Source organism: Neolamprologus brichardi, chromosome 23 (genome assembly GCF_056152115.1).
Source record: "Neolamprologus brichardi isolate AB-2024 chromosome 23, ASM5615211v1, whole genome shotgun sequence".
Taxonomy (NCBI): Eukaryota; Metazoa; Chordata; class Actinopteri; order Cichliformes; family Cichlidae; genus Neolamprologus; species Neolamprologus brichardi.
The window spans coordinates 8,077,644-8,095,207 of record NC_142125.1 but is presented as its reverse complement, the minus strand read 5'-3'; the positions used below and the strand labels follow the sequence as shown (position 1 = coordinate 8,095,207).

The 17,564-nt window shown below is 39.2% G+C and overlaps 1 protein-coding gene across 1 annotated transcript; it reads left to right on the top strand.

Moving 5' to 3' along the window:
• The first annotated feature begins 4,699 nt into the window (after positions 1 to 4,699).
• On the top strand, positions 4,700 to 15,765 carry LOC102795855 (protein-glutamine gamma-glutamyltransferase K-like). Its single transcript, XM_087836080.1, has 13 exons — positions 4,700 to 5,054; positions 5,177 to 5,368; positions 9,129 to 9,380; positions 10,845 to 10,963; positions 11,056 to 11,163; positions 11,463 to 11,640; positions 11,717 to 11,855; positions 12,218 to 12,410; positions 12,604 to 12,757; positions 12,892 to 13,176; positions 14,991 to 15,151; positions 15,249 to 15,385; positions 15,488 to 15,765. The coding sequence occupies exons 1-13, from the start codon at positions 4,700 to 4,702 to the stop codon at positions 15,645 to 15,647; spliced, it is 2,433 nt and encodes an 810-aa protein (XP_087692206.1). The 3' UTR covers positions 15,648 to 15,765.
• The last annotated feature ends 1,799 nt before the right edge of the window (positions 15,766 to 17,564 follow it).

Sequence of the window (17,564 nt, the reverse complement as noted above, 5' to 3'; positions counted from 1 at the left end):
CTGTCATATTTTCCAATAGTGGAAAAATATTTAAGTGGATGTTTGATTTCACCTGCTCTGACGTTGGCTACTGGTTAAACATTTGACATGACTGATGCGAGCGCAGCAGGGAGGTGTGTCCTCACTGTCTTACCGAGGATTAAACCTGTTTTGTGTGAAAGTGGGAGAGGCACAGGTGAAAATTTGTTACTAAATAAAATCTTTGAAACAGGAGACAGTGTCAGTTTTTGCATAACTAATCCGATATAGTTCATACCAAGAGTGACAAGAAAAATTTATTTTCTCTCATAATATTTAAAAGGCTGCTTGGTGCCATGCCTAAATAATTTCTGTTGTTGCTTCAGCGTCTGGAGAAATATCTGGCCCGACTGCTCCATGTGCAACAGAAAGGCGTGTCCCCTGAGTCTTAGCCAAGTATTTAAAGCAGCTCCGAAGTTGGAGCTTGTTTAAGAAAGAGAAAGGCACATCGAAGACACGATTTCTCCCTCCAGACTGCATTTCTTTCACATTTCTTCTCAAACTGAACTGAGTGAGTTTGAACTCTATACTTGCTATGTAGCTCAGACAGATTTACACTTTGTGTTCCTAACAATGTTTACTGTATTTAGCTCACATTCATTCAATTGTTCTTCTAAACATTAGTTTTTTCAACCAAGTAATTCATTAATAGGGAAATGGAGTATGGCTCTAACACAGTTATGTATTGCTACCTCAGTTGTCATGTCAGGATTGTGTATTAATGAAAAAATAATGAAAAGGTTCATTGACATTTCTATTTCCTGTGAGATTAGCTCTTGCTGTCAGTCTATTTTTTACATTAATGTATTTTTCTTCACAGGGAATTCCTCAAAAAATATCTGTATGCTGTACATATTAGATATGATTCACAGTAGCACCTTAATAGCTATTAGATTTGCCAAATTACGCAAAACAGTTCAATAAATACAGCGATCATTTCCTGTCAGTTTAATTGTAATGCGAAATAGATATCAGAACTTCTCCTTGTGTTTCAAAACAAACGGTCCTGTGGTCAAAGAGGTCACGAGTGCAGCTGTGGATGCTTACTGCTCAGCACCCTCCTGAAGGAAAATACCCTGCTTTAATGAATAACACTCGGGTATTTTACATCAACTGCTAAAGTCATGAGGGTAAACTAAGAATCTGACATTTGACTATCATTGTATAAATATTCTGTGTGTCTCCTAAACCTATAGTACTATACAGATGTAATTTATTAAGTGTCAAGTGGAGGGTGAAAAACAGCTTTATTTAACGTTTTAGCCATTCTGCTGGCATGGGATTTTTCACTATACTAAATCAACAAACAATGAAAGTGTGCTGATTAGCACTGTTACCCCAGTAACATTCAAGGTTCAAGCCTCTGTGCACGTGCATTCTTTCTTTTGGTAAGTTCACAGATGTGAATGTTCAGTTAAGTGGTGATTCTAAACTGGACATTTTTGTGGTGGTGAGGTTGAATGAGTTTGCCTGGGCTACTGCCCTCTGACCAGATAAACATCCAAATGGATTTATTTCCAAAAAACAAATTAAGCATATCTTATATGTTGTTGTGCGTGATTAACTAAATTTTGCAGAACAATAGTCTAGTTCATCATAAAAATCTGGATATGAAGTTCATAAAAGGTTTCTGGGCTCTTTATCAAAGGTGTCTTTGTTATTATCCTTAAATTTCTAGTTTTGAGAATATGTGTTGTTTTCTAAAAGAAAGGAAAGTATAGACAATGAGTACATTCATCCATTCACCCATCCATTCTCTTCTGCTTATCCTTATCAGGGTCGTGGGCAGGCTGTAATCTATTCCAGCTATTATAGAGCGAGAGTAATTACTAAGTGCTGTCATCTAGAATATAGATTTTGCAAAGCTATTGACATTTACATTAGCTCCTGCTATTCAGTGCAGGAGGATTTTCTGCAGTTATTTTAGGTTATTTGCATGCTTATTTTTAGATAACTTTATAACTTTGTAAATGTGTCAATAGTTAGAAAATTAGTTCAACAGCTGAAGCTTTACATTGTTTGTGTCAAAAGAAACTCTTTAAACAGAGAAAATATCAGTAGAATACAAGTCTGCTAAAACTGTAATGGCACAACATTGTAGGTATTCTGGTTACTTCTCTTGAACCTTGATTGAACAAATTGATTTGCCGTATTGACTGTAGAAAAAGGGGGGAAAAAACCCACTGTATCTTTAATAAATGTAGCTGTGTGGAGTACAATATATATATACATACATATATTTTTAAAAAGTGTTTTGTTGCTAGGCAATAAATCAGTTTCTGTGTGTGTAGATACATGTGTGTCTTTGTTTCTACATTGTTTTGTTAAGCAGCTTTTAGTTGGCTGTCTGCCAGCAATAAATATGACACACAGTTCCTACCTGGGTGGAGGTGTTTCGTCACCAGTGCTGAGGCTGCTTGCAATTTATTTTAACCCCTCAGATTCTCGACATATGAATAAGAACCGAACTCATTGTCAGTCTTATTATTGTTTGAACCTATTTGGTGAAAATGAAACAGTCGCTGATGTCGAGGAATGTAAAGTGTGGGTGTGAAAGGCTTTTAGAAGGTTTATAGTATTTCTTTGAAGGAAGAAAAATGTGCAAGACAAATCAGAGTGAAGTGAGCAAAGCACAGAGAGAAGAGAAGGAGAGAAATGGTTGTGATGATTGTAGTTCACCTGAGAAATGTACCCTGTGTGTAATGTTTCTCCTTAAGAGGTGACAAATGATTGTGTTCTTTGAAATGTGCAGTGACAAAATTCTTTGTCATTGCACAGCTGTGGATAAGAACATGTGCTCAGCTCCCCAGAGGACCACACAAATGCTTTCACAGACTCAGCTTCAGAGGATCAGCTACAGAAGTCTCCTGAGGGTAGCCTACTGCAGAGTCAAAACACCCCTCCTGAGTCTTGCCGGGGGGGAATCATTCTTTATGCATACAGTACTAAGTTGAACAAGGTAGTTTAAAGATTTAGAGACAGACTAGGCTGTATAATATTATCAAAACACACGTTTGAGTTTCTCCTTGGAAACGAATCAATGATTCATAAATGAAGGAACAAATATTCCTTATATTAAAGCATCGTTTGCTCCTACAAATTTGTGGATGTGATTAAAAGCTCCCATTCCACCACATTTTCAAGGTGCTCCATTGGTGCTCCATTTCAGAATCAGAAAGGGTTTTATTGACAAATGTTGAGCAGGTTTACAACATTAGGAAATTGCTGCGGTACTTAGTGCAAAACATACTGTAAGACAACACTTAAATAAACATAAGTGATGATCAGTGCAAAAATGAAGAGATGCAGAGAACACAGTATAGGGTCATGTGTTTGTGGTGTGAACAGTCATATGGTTATTGTTCATGAGTCCAACAGCAGGGGGGAAGAAACTGTTCTTATGGCGAGAGGTTTTGGTCCGAATGGACCGGAGCCTCCTGCCTGAGGGAAGCAGGTCAAACAGACTGTGTCCAGGGTGAGAAGGGTCAGCTGTGATCCGAGCTGCACACCCCAGTGTCCTGGAGGTGTAAAGGTCCTGCAGAGATGGGAGTCTGCAGCCAATCACCTGCTCAGCAGAGCGCACAACACGCTGCAGTCTCTGTTTGTCCCTGATAGCGGCTCCAGCGTACCACACGGTGATGGAGGAGGTGAGGATGGACTCGATGATTTCAGTGTAGAACTGCATCATCGTCCGTGTTGGCAGGTTGAATTTCTTCAGCTGCCTCAGGAAGTACATCCTCTGCTGGCTTCTTTATGACAGAGGTGATGGTGGGCTCCCACTTGAGGTCCTGGGTGATGGTGGAAGTGGAATGAGTCCACAGTGGTGATGAGGGTGTCAGTCAGGATGATGGGGGTGGAGTGGGCTGTGTGCTTCCTGAAGTCCACAATAATCTCCACTGTCTTCTGGGCATTCAGCACCAGGTTGTTGTGGCTGCACCAGGACACCAGACGTTCAACCTTCCTCCTGTAGGCAGACTCATCCCCGTCGGAGATGAGTCCAATCACTGTCCAATTTGAGTCATAAAGAGGCGATCGTGGTCAGCAATATGCTCAGGTAGACTCTGGCATTTAAAAAATGTTCAGTCAGTATTAAGGGGGCCTGAAGTGTGTTAAGAAAATATCCCGCACACTATGACATTATTACCAACAGCATGAATTGTTGTTTCAAGGCAAGATAGATCATTGATGTTTTTATGTTGTTTACAAACAGAGGAAATGGTTGCAGTTTAATATGAATAATATGTAATATTTATAATACTTTCTTGAGGTTACCATACTTCTACATTTTAATGTATTTTCAATCTGATTTTTCTTCTTTTTTTCCCCCCATATGTTGCACTCTGGGGAATAATATGTTAGGGTAGAGTTTCACTGCAAGATTATGTTCTGGTTTTAAGTCAAAGGACTTAAATCAGCAATTTCTCACACTGAAGCAAAGACATGATGCATAGAAGCCATCAGTAATGAGTCTGTGAGCTTAGAGCATAAGATACTGAAGCTTTGATGGATTAAAAATACTGCTGAACTTAGCTGATGAAAAGACCCTTCTTGTCTTTGTTCACAGCAACTGGACAATGGTTTACCTTTTAGATCGCTTACTGTGGTACCTTAATCATTTATGACCATTTTATGAACAGTTGTGAATAGAAATATATGCATAGAAGCATTTGTAAAGGTTGGGATGTTAACTATTATTAATACCAAAGTCACTGATTATCTAATTGTTGTTCTTTATAAAAAAAATTTCTCCAGAATGCCTGCAGAGAGGCGATCAGCAAGAGGCAGATCTGCAGTAGGTCGCTTTCCATCGGTCACTTTTGGATTTGGGGAGGACACAGAGGAAGAAAAAGAAGAGCCAAAGGAAAACAATGTTAAAAAAGGAAATGCATGCAAGGAGTGGCTGCGTAAGGTCTGCCCATGCTGCTGTCCCAAGCATGATGATGTCATAGACACTGAGGTCACGCTGGTTGATGGGCTGGGTAAGGAGGACGGGGGAAACGGCGAGAAACCTGTGCCTGATGACAAAGAGATTGACGGTGATTAGAGAGACTCCATATAGCCACTGTTTGCCCCCCCCCCCCCCCAAAAAAAAGGGAAGAAATGCCAACAATATGAAATACTTCAACATGTCCTATGTTTTTTCTTTTCTTTTCTTCAGAAGTTCTTCTCAAAGTGAAGTCAATAGACCTCCTGAAAAGCAAATCAGGGGCGAATCGCACAGAGCATCACACTCATCTCTACCAAAGTGATAATTTAATCATCCGCAGGGGGCAGAGTTTCGAGATGTGGATAACCTTATCTCGACCTTTCAACCCCTCCTCCGATGAGCTTCATCTCGACCTTAAAACAGGTTTGTGAGAAGTGAATGGAGACTTTTATAAAAGTAACACGTTATAGTTTTGTTTTGTTTTTGAGGGCAACAGAAATTTTCAATTTGACTGAATTTCATCCAAGACTAGCCTGAAATATTTAGAGCCAGAGTATGAAACTGGATAGGAAGGATCCAAACTGGTCACAGCATACTCACATGTTTTCCTGAAATCTTGTGCAGAGCAGCACATGATACAGTGCATATAGTGGGGAGCCTGTTCTAATATAGTCTTCTGTGAATAGGAATGATTGGAGCTAAATTGCTTTTTCTTTTTCTTTTTTTTTACATGCACTTCCAGACAAAGCAGCCCCATTTTTAATTGTTTGTAGTTACAGTAGTGATTATATTCCTGAACTGAAATGAAACTCAATGAAATGCAGTTTTGTTTTCTTATTCTCCTGGTCAGGGAAGTATTTCTTTTCTGCAGTAGTTAAGCACCAAGATGCATCCATAAACCACATGATATTACTTCTCAAATAATTACAGTAAAATAGGAGATCACTATCAGCAACAGCTTCCTGTGTTATCTGAAGTCAAGGCACGGTATTTAAATGAAAAAATCCACTGGACAGCTTTGTAAAGTTAAGTTAGCCCTAGAAACCACAATAGTTGTTTGTTTCTTTTAAAATTACAGGCTCCAAACTTGTTCTCACAGCTGAAATTGGGCATTTTAGCATGGGAATGCATACATGCTGACTCGTTTTTAGGGCCAATTTCAAGAATCGCTGGGGATTGCATCAAAGTTTTTGGACTGCAGGTCTTATAGGGCCCATTCATTCATTATAAATGGCTCTCCAGAGAGCAGAAGCTCTCTAATTTACAAAAAAAGGACATTTTTTTTTCTTTTATGCTCACATCTTGTACTGTGTTTTTTTGCTGATTGTGTGTTGAGGCTGCATAGATGTGTGAAATAGATACTTATAGATATATGGGAAGGCTGTGGATGAGAGAAGGGGATTTTTTAGTTCAGATTGCTATGGTAACAGTTTGGGTTGCTATGGTCTTGGGAGAGTGTTTTACAGATGCAGTCTTCAGTCCTGCTGATACTAGAGCTCCCTTCTACTGAGAATTCACTATCACTGCTGCCACTGCCAGCTGCATGAGCCTCGGACGCCACCTGTTTACCCAGTGTGCATGCCTGTCTCTGTACACTGCTTGTGAGAATTGAATGCTGTCAAACAGGGAAAACCAATATAGATCTTACAATTACAGCTGTGTGTGATAGCAATTTAGGGACACTTAAGTAGAATAATTACAGTGCTGCTGCTACAGAAAAGGTGGGCTCTATAATGCACTGTTTAATGAAAGGTTTTGTTTTGGTAAAGTGACAGAATAATAATGTATACATTTTAAATTCTAGATTTTGCATTTAGAGGGAAAAAAATATAGTTCTAACCTATTTTATCCATAATTTGAGACAAAAACAACAGCGACATTCAACGTGAACACTAATTTAAAAAGCCATCTGTAATACCAGCAATAAGCAGGAGAACAAAAGCAGCAGACAATGCCAGTTTTTATGCTTTTGAAAACCATAACACCCCTCTCCAGAATGGCACTGCATTACGAACTAAATTGCCCCCGGCTCACTGTTTTCAGGCATGCTTACAGTACCCTATATTCAGTCTAAAGACTGTACTCTGAGACACATCAGACACACAGCACAAAAGCTAATCACAGCACAGCCTAAAATGACACACTGTTTTAAATAGTTGAGGATTTTTTTAGGCGAAAGAGAGTGACAGTTGACAGATGCTCTGACCTTTTGGTTCGGAAGACCTGCAAAAAATTTTAAGGAGGTGATTCTCGTCACACCTGACAAAACGAAAGTGTTAGGCACAGAGAACTGCACGTTGACAGTTTTCCCCCTGTAAGGCAAAGAAAAGGCCTGGCAGTAAACTCTATAAAACAAAAGGGTTAATACACCCTGGAACTATCAAATCTCAATATTTCTAGGAATAGTTGTCTTTAGAATCTTTAGCCAGCAGCTGTTTACTGTTGCTTTGCAAAAATGCAGGCTATGCGCAGCAGGAAACCATAAACTGAAGATACAAAACAAGAGTGTAAGAATATCAAGTTGTGGCAGTTACTCATCAATTAGGAGTAAACTCTTTAACAATAATCATCAGACTTTTTGGTTTTTGCTCATTTGTACCCAGAAGTGTCTGAAAATGTCATGGCCATCTGCTAATTACAGTTCTTTTGTGCACTGGTATAATTTATGTCCCAATGATTGAGCAATAGCCACCGAAAGCAGAAGGCTTCATCAACTGGTCTCCTTGAATATCTACAGCACTTATCATGCATATTTATCTGTTAGATTTAACAAGCTTGTCGAATTATAAAGGAGTCTTGCTCCTTTCCAAGGATATTTTTTCATTCTTGGACTCAGCTACAGAGGCCTTAGTAACTCTTTCTTGATTCTTAGTTTAAAATATCCTAATTTATCTCATCATGAGTTATGTTGAACCCCAACATTTCATCCACTGTTTGGGAAAAAACAACAACAAAAAAAGCTGTATTAACTTTTCTCCTTTCCCGGTAACATCCCTTTAAGTCAATTTTCTTCTGATTGGCAGCCTCATGAAAAAAGAAGGTTTAGACAGCAGGTGGGAGGGGCTTATGTGTTCACACTCAGAGCTGTGCGCCTGAGACAGTTGTGTTTCTCTCCCTCTGTTTCTCTCTTGCTCTCTTTTGTTTTTATAAAAGAAAATCATAAAGTCTTCCCTGAACCAGAGTTAGAGTCTTGAGTAGCTGTCACTGGGTTAGAGTCCCTCAGTGGTTATGTGAAGGTGTAGTCTTTGTCCATGTTAATGAACTTGCTATCTTTATCACTCGTGGCTAGTGGTGCACAGCTGCTGCTTTCCCATCAGCCAGTAAGTCACTATGCTGTCCTGGCATCTCCTGTCTGTTTTTTCCCTCCCTCTTGGTCACTATAATGCAGAGGCAACTACTTTTTTCTTAACAATGGTCGTTTCATTCATTTTCCTCATGTCTTTGCAAGCTGCTTTTGAATCCTTTTGTTGCACACAATCAGTGGCCTGTTTGTCCATGACTGAATCAGATAAACATCTCAGGGTGAAACTGGAGAAAAGCAAATCAGTTCTCTTAAGGCATTTGAAAACACAGTCAAGACAAGGTCACACCCACTGAGGGTAGAGAGTGATAGCCATGGAAAGCTGTTATTTTCCACAATCACTTTAGAAGGAGAGCTCCTTAATGTGGCAACAAATTGAACATTTCAGCTGTTTGCACTGTGGGAAATTGTGAGCTTATATATTACAGAAAACATTGTTTTTTTGTTGTCTTTGAAGATCAAGCTTTCTTTTGATAATGATGAGGCCACACTAACTTCAAACGTTAAGATAGTGCAGTAACAGTGAAGCTGAAAACATGGAGACTTTTATAGTACAGCTGCACTGAGATCAAATGCTGTCACACAAGGTGTGTGTGTGTGTGTGTGTGTGTGTGTGTGTGTGTGTGTGTGTGTGTGTGTGTGTGTGTGTGTGTGTGTGTGTGTGTGTGTGTGTGTGTGTGTGTGTGTGTGTAGACAGCTTGTCAGGACGGAGCTTTCTGTTTTCCTTCTTTTTAGTTTCTGTTGTTCAAACATACTCTGGGAACACAGGTGTGGTTTTAATTGAGGGAAGTGGTTCTTTAAAAAAAAGCACAGTAACTGTTTGGGCATGTTATGAATAACAGCCAGTAACACTTTTTTTTCTTTTCTTTTTCACCTACTAAGGTCCATTGGCAGTAGTGGCAAAGGGAACTCATGTAATCATCCCACTGGTGGCGAAGCTGGAGGGTGATCGCTGGGAGGCTGCTGTTGTGAAACAGGAGGTCAAAAAGATAAAACTGTTGGTGAATTCTCCAACCACCGCCGTCATTGGCCGATATCAACTCACAGTTGAAACAAATAATCAAAATGGATCAGCAAGTTCCACACATGACCCTGCCAATGACATCTACATATTGTTTAACCCCTGGTGTCAAGGTAAATATGGACATCTTATGGTTAATTTATACTTCTGGAATGAATCTATGCAGAGCCTATAATGCAGCCTATGCAAGTGGCCAACCCTACTACCAGTATTTATACCTGTGTGGGTTGTGGCGATGGTGATATGCAGTTACATTTCTAGGTTGGGCCACGTCAGGCTATTGTGTAGGTTATTGTGTAAATTTAATACAGAATTTGAATTGCATACTTTTTGGAATAAAGTCCTCTGGCATAGTGTTAAATAAGAAAATCTAATTCTCATATTGAGAATGACAAATAAAAAAAAAAATTAAATCACCTAGTGCAGCGGTCCCCAACCTTTTTTGCGCCACGGACCGGTTTATGCCTGACAATATTTTCACGGACCGGCCTTTAAGGTGTCGCGGATAAATACAACAAAATAAAACTAGTAGCGCTACTGAAAAATAGAAGATTTATTCATAACACACGTGAAAAGACTCAGGAAAACCGAGTTAACGATAAAAACTATAACAAAATAACGCTGAAAACCGATAAAAACCCTGAAAACCATACATTTCAGACCTGAGCCTCAACTCTCGCGGCCCGGTACCAAACAACTCACGGACCGGTACCGGTCCGAGGCCTCGGGGTTGGGGACCGCTGACCTAGTGGATCATATTTGATACATACAGTTTCTTGTGAGTTTTTTGTGACTTCAAAATCATCAGTGTGACTTTTTTTCCCTGTGAAAAATCTAAAGAAGTTACACAAGAAGGAAAAAAAGCCAGATGTATCAAATACAATACAAAATAAAAATCATATATGGAAATTAAAATGTTATTTTTTTTTAAACAAATTTATTTTTTGTTTAGGCTTTAAAGGGTTAATTTTTGTTTGCAGTGTTGTTGTTTGTGGTAGGCTGGTCACTTATGGTGCTACTATCTTTTGTGCTAAATAGCAGTATCTTCCCACAGTTATCACTAAATATAACATGTTCAGGTTATGCTGCTAGCAAGAGTATTTTTCTTGCCAGCATCTCCCTCCTTCTGTTCAGCTTCATCTTCTTATGTTGTAGTGAGTCTATCTTTCCAAAAATACCACACTAATTCTCTGAAATAATGCCCTATACAAAGCAGTGACAGCCCCTAAAATGACAACTACTGAACCTCTCAAAAGTCCCATACAAAAATTACAAGCGTCACCAGACTACAACAGACGTATGCCATCGTTTCCAAATATATGTGTAGGAGGTGCTCTTATACAACAAGCACAGTATGGATATACCCTTGTCATCAGTTCAAAATCAATCTCCACAGACAGCCTTCAAGAATGACTCAGACAGTTTAATAAAAGACATTTAGGGTGGTAAAAATACCATGAAACTGTGATAGAGAAGAAACCAAATTTAGAAGATAACGCCTACTTGTAGAGTCCATGCTTCAGAGTGACCTTGTGTTATTTCCAGTTAAAAATGTTGCCTTTCCTATTTTCTGTCAGATGACATTGTGTACATGGATTCTGAAGATGAAAGGCAAGAGTACATCCTAAATGACACTGGACAAATCTACTATGGCACAAAGGATCAAATTGGAGCGAGGACATGGAACTACGGACAGGTGAGGGAGCTCTGAATCTTAATGTTTAATGACCAAGCTTAGCGGTTGAAACTGACATGGTCTCCTCATGTTTTCCTTTCATTTGATATCAGTTTAATGACGGGATTCTGGCTGCTTGCCTCTTTGTCATGGAAAAGAGTGGAACTTCTCCATCTGGGTGGGGTGACCCAATTAATGTGGTGCGAATCATCTCAGGAATGGTGAGACGAGATCCTAACTAACTAAGACATCACCGGACATATAACAAACAGTAAAATATGTTAAACCGCATATGCCATATCATAGTCCCCTAAACGCAGGCAGTGGCTGAAAGCTGGAGTGGATACCAAGTGGCCAAATGGTGGCTGCACACTTCTGCTTACACCTGCTATGGATTAAATGCAAAAAACAAATGTCCAGATTTCAATTAATGAACAAAAAACCTAGCTAACTTAAGGTATTTTGGGTATTGTCCTTAAGGTCAACCATGAAAGCATGAAACACTTCCTTTATTTCTCAGGTAAACTCCCCTGATGACCAAGGTGTTTTGGAGGGAAACTGGTCAGGAGATTATTCAAATGGAACTTCTCCAACAGTGTGGAGTGGAAGTGTAGAAATCCTCGAGGAATACCACAAAAAGAATGGAACTCCTGTTAAATATGGCCAATGCTGGGTCTTTGCTGGTGTTGTCACTACAGGTTAGACTTTTTTCAGCTTACAATATGTTTATTTGATCAAAATGATACGATATTAAACCCATTGTCTTCTTTTCAGTTTTACGGTGTTTAGGCATTCCCACCCGAACCGTGACCAACTTCAGCTCAGCACATGACACAGATGTTTCATTGACAACAGATGTGTACCTGGATGAGAACCTGGAGCCTATAGAGTACCTCAATGTGGACTCAATTTGGTATGTTCACCATATGTCACATTTACCTTGACTTACAAAGAAGGAGGTTAACCGTTGCATGACTCTAGTGGCTTAATCTAAAGTTACTCCTCAGTGATACAAGCAACCAGTATTTGGAAACAACTAAAAGATAAGTGGTATAGCCTAATAATTTAAGTCTGACAATACAAAGATGGCAACGTCAGCACATGTGTCTTCATTTATACATTGGTATGTGGTTGATTTACTTTAAATTTGTTATGACAGGTTGTAAAAACTACCCACAGAAACCTCATAGTACTTGACAGATTTACGCAGAACTAAAATTTCCACAGCTGTTTTCACTATAACTTTAGTTTACCAACCATAATTGTTTTCTGAAGGAACTTCCATGTGTGGAATGACTGCTGGATGGCTCGTAAGGACTTACCTCCTGGCAACGGAGGATGGCAGGCTGTCGACGCCACGCCTCAAGAGACCAGCCAGGGCACCTATTGCTGTGGCCCTGCTTCTCTCGCCGCTGTGCGCTATGGTCAGGTCTACCTGAAACATGACACAACTTTTGTGTTTGCTGAGGTTTGTGAAATATTCTTCTTTACTGGGTTTTGGGAAGGTAGAAGACATTTATCATGGTAGCTATGAAAACACTGTATACTGATAAGGATTCATATGGCACGCATTAAATATATGCATGACAGCTTCCTTTGTGGTGGGGACTTTATTTTCTAACTCCATCTCTCTCTCATGGTCTGTCTCATCGATATCTCAGGTGAACAGTGATAAAATCTACTGGCAGAAGAATGCAGATGGGACCTTCGCTCAAATATACAGTGAGAAAAAGATTGTGGGCATCTCCATAAGCACCAAAGCAGTTGGCTCTAATGAACGCAGTGATATCACCCACCTTTACAAACATCCTGAAGGTAGCATCAAACAAAAAAGCAGACACTTACATAATGACTTAAAGGAGATCACAAAAAATTTAAAAAGGGCTATAACTGAGATATTATTGTTGGATAACTTATTCAATTATCTCAATATTTCTTGTCATTCTCAGGCTCAAATGAGGAACGCATTGCTGTGGAAACAGCATGTAGCTTTGGCTCCAAAGCAAAAGCTTATTCATCTCCTACAGCTCAGGATGTCTCTTTAGAAGTTACGCTAGATGGTGACGGTCCTAAAATGGGAAAAGATGCAGAGCTGATGATCAAGTTGAAAAACAGCAGTTCACAGCAACGCAGTGTCAGTCTGCACAGCCAGGTGTCAGTCATGTACTACACCGGTGTCCACAAAGCTACAGTCAGAACTGACACGACAGATATAGAAGTACTTCCCAATGAGGGTGAGTGGAGCATTTCATTTTGGATGACTTTTTTACATCAGCAAGATCACAAGGCTTATCTCACAAGCAGAATAAATATTTTTTCTATTACTTACTGAAGTCTGGATCGTAGTCCTTTTTCCCTCCACCACCATCTCTATGGGCCCTTGCCCATAGAGATGGTGGTGGAGGGAAACTGGCTTCTTTTGAAGAAGCCAGTTTCCACTGCGTGACTCCATAGTCTTAAACTTATGAAGAGGGGAAGCCTTTGGGCTCATCTCTGCCGTTACCACTGCATCACCACACAGACATGACACTGAAATATCTGACAATACACGGTCCATTCTTCTCCCACTTGTGAACAAATCCCTAGATTACTTGAATTCTTCCACTCCAGAGAGAAACTCAATCATTCCTAACCCACAGTTTGCAATCCAGTCTTTTCAAGCCGGCTTGAGACTTGGAGATGCCTTCTGCCCTCAGCGGTGCCCATACATTGTATCCATATATGTTATAAAAGGAATCAATGATGTCGAGGTGTAATCCCAGTCAGTGTAAAACCTGAGGGACTGAGGCTGACAAACTGCAGGCAATTCTTGATCTGGTTTTACAGGAACTGAATTACATGTTATAACAGATCTGATAACTCTGGACACATGTAGACTGATGAGGCAAACTTCTGCATAAATGGACCGATTCTTATGTAGCGCTTTTCTAATCTGAACACTGAAAGTGTTTTATACAACATGCCTCATTCACCCATTCAAAACGCTTTTTTTCTATGCCAATGGAGTACCATTAAGGATGGTCATATAGGCATATGGTATAAATTTATCAGATTAACTTGATGGCGCCAGTTTAGCTCAGGTGGATGAGCAGGCAGCTGGCCTGGGTTCGAATTTGACCCGCGGCCCTTTGCTGCTTGTCTCCCCTTCTCTCTTTCTCTCTGCTTTCCTGTCAATCTTCACTGTATCTGTCCAATAAAGCCAAAAAAAAAAAAAAGGCCAAAATATATATATATTAAAAAAAAGATTAACTTGATATAATATTATTAAGCTAAATATGTTTGAAAACATCTGCTGACAATGGTTGCAAGTAAATTATTGTAAAAAAAATTATAATGTATAATTATAATACCAAGTTCTGTCAAATTTTGGGCTGATACATTTGCATTCGCAATCATTGAGGGGATTAAGGAGGCAGAATACAGGAAACTAGTGAGTGATTTTGATGGTTAGTGTGGGAGGTACTGACTGCACCTAAATAATTACAAACTAAGGAGATGGTGCTGGATTTCTGAAGAAATCCCTTTTTTCCAACAGCCAATCAACATAGGGTTGGCTGTCATGTCCTATAGATAGTCATGTACTATAAGTATACAATAAACTTGACTACACTCTGAACACTAACTTTATCTACAGGAAAGGGCAGGCTAGGTTGTTGGGCTCTAGTTGGACACTGTGGAGGCAATGTTAGAACAGAGATCACTGTCCAGCTATGAGTCAGTTGTGGACAATACCACCCACCTTCTGCATTCTGCCTTTGAACAGAGGAGGAATACATTTGCCCAATAATTACTACAGTTATTTGATTTATTCTCCTCTTTTTATAGAGAGAATGATTTCTTTTATTCTGTTTGTGAGCAACCAGCCACTATATATATATATGTATATATATATATATATATATATATATACATATATATATACCCGAGCTTGAAGGATAAACCGCCCGCAGGGGCGTGCTGGGTGTTTTTTTTTTATATATATATATATTTATGTGTGTGTGTGTAGCACTGATTATAAAGGCCATCTTCACTATTCTGTTGGCTACAGAAAAGATTCTGGAGTGGGCCCTGGAATACAAAGACTACAAGGACAAACTGATGGATCAGGCTGCCCTGATGCTTACAGTATCAGGCAGGGTCAAAGAAACACAGCAGATCCTTGCTACTCAGTTCAGTTTCCGACTCAGAACACCAGACCTCATCATTAAAGTAAGCCACATAGTTAATCAGGTGATTATTACAGGAAAGAAGATTAAGATATAAATCTATATCTAAAGTTGTTTTCTTTCCGTTTTTCGTCAAATAGCCACTGGGGAAGGCTGTGGTAGGAAAGAAGATGTCAGTAGAGATTTCATTTACTAATCCACTGCCACAAGTGCTGAAAGCAGTGATATTCCATGTGGAAGGACTTGGCCTTATGACTGCTCGAAAGATAAATTATGGGTAAGGAGGAATAATATACTTTATACTGTGCGTGTTTTTTTAAATACCTTGTCTAGCTATCTCTTTTGTGATTGCTACTGTCATTTCCTGTCCTACCCTCAGAGATATTGGCAGCCACGCTTCTGTGTCTCTCACTGAGCAGTTCATCCCCACCCTTTCTGGAACGAGAAAATTACTAGCTTCACTGGACTGTAAGCAGCTCACGCAGGTTCATGGTGTGAGAGACATCACTGTGGAGGAGAAAAGCAACGCCCCTCTATAGTGATAATAGAGCCACTTTGAGGCTGAATGCTGACAGTTATTTCCTTTATATAGGCACTGGTTGTGTTGTTTTTTCTGCTTTTTGCCTTCTATATGATAAGCCAGTATTTTTTTTCACAAAGCACAGTACTGATTTATTTTTGCAGTAGAATATTGAAATTACTTATAACCACACGTAACCATAAAATATTTGATAACATGGTGGCGTTTATGGGCTGTTACAGAGAATAGACTGTTTCTACAATAAGAAAACCAGTATTCAACTGCATAAAAATTTCTTTACATCTTAATGCTCAAACTCTTGCAACATGCTTCTACAATACATTGAACAAGGCAGCATTCATAAAACCTCTTTGGAACATGTTTGCTCTTGCAAAGGTGTCCATGTGGAACCAGAATAAAGTTTTTATCATGACTTTTTATGAAATCTTATGTAAGCATTGTAAATGTCATCATTATGCTCTGACAGCCGATCAAGCACTATAGCTAGCACTGACATGTATTGACGTGTTGAACTAAACTGACAATTACTCACATTTCCTCATCTTGTATGCTTCTAGACTTGCAAAAAAAAGAAGTATTGAACATTATTCTAAACCAACCAATGCAATAGAGACATAATCGACACACCACATAAGCACCTCATGTTTTCTTGGAATATGCAAAAAGTATGCATATGAAAGTATATGGTTACTATGATTAGGAAACAGTCTGGGGACCCACAGTAGATGCTGAGGTTGGACCATCTGCTGGCTTTAATGGAAGAGATGTGCTTATGTAAAGACTGGCTTAATATTTATGTCTTTGATTCTATTTATATATATATATATATATATTTATTTTGTTTATTATGTAATGCCAAAAGAATCATTTAAATATCAAATCACTACTTAAATGCTATTATATTAATAAAATGCCACTTATTAAAATTATGTCTTATTCTGTGATTTATTGATTTTTAATGTCAGCGTGTGCCCATTGTTATGCAGCTGCTGTCAAAAGTTCTCTGTGTCTCTGCTAATAATTTTTTTCAATGGAACAGTTGCCAGTGTTAAACTATTTAGCATGTGCTTCAATGTTGTTTGTTGGTGGCAAATAGGCTGGCTGGAGTATTTTTAAAAATCTACTGGGTTTTCCCCATACAACAATCTCTAGAGTTTACAGAAAATTATACAAAAAAGAAAATATCCAGTGAGTATCCGTTCTCTAGACGAAAATTCTTGATGATGAAATTAGAGAAGAGCGTTCAGGCAGCTTCATGCCAATAGGAAGGCAATGGTAACTCAAATAACTACTTGTTATAATTAAAAGTATGCCAAAAACCATCGGAATGCAAAGAATGCACTCAAACACTGAGTGCTGACTCCCCACAAGGGTGTGTATTGAGTTCACTGCTCTACAGCCTTGGTAAATGGCCTAGTACTTATTTAGCTCTTTTTCATTCTAACTGAGCACTCAAACACCCATTCATACAAGCTCTTCTCTATACATAAGCACCTTGTCTAACACAGCGTTGGCTTCTCTTTTTGCAAATTACCTCTTCAACCTTGGCAAAAATCCATTTACACAACATAGCTGTTGCACTTATAGAGAGCTATAAAGGTGAGGATATGCATTGCATCATCTCTGCCAATAAACTGGAAGAAATGCATCAGTGGGGTATTTGTTTTTGTCCTTTACAGTTGCATCAGCAGCTGCAGTGTGGGTGGGTTTCACTGTCACTGTCAAAAAAATTCCCACAAACTACCTGTTGAATTGCTTGCTGTGGCTGCTGCTGCTGTTCCTGCTGACTTTTAAACTTTCTGTGAGTTTGTTCTACACACTGTCAATCAAACCTAGAAACTGACGGTAAGCTGCCTGTCACAACTGTGAAATGAACCAAAATCTCAATAAGCCATGGTCATGAGATGTGGTTGTT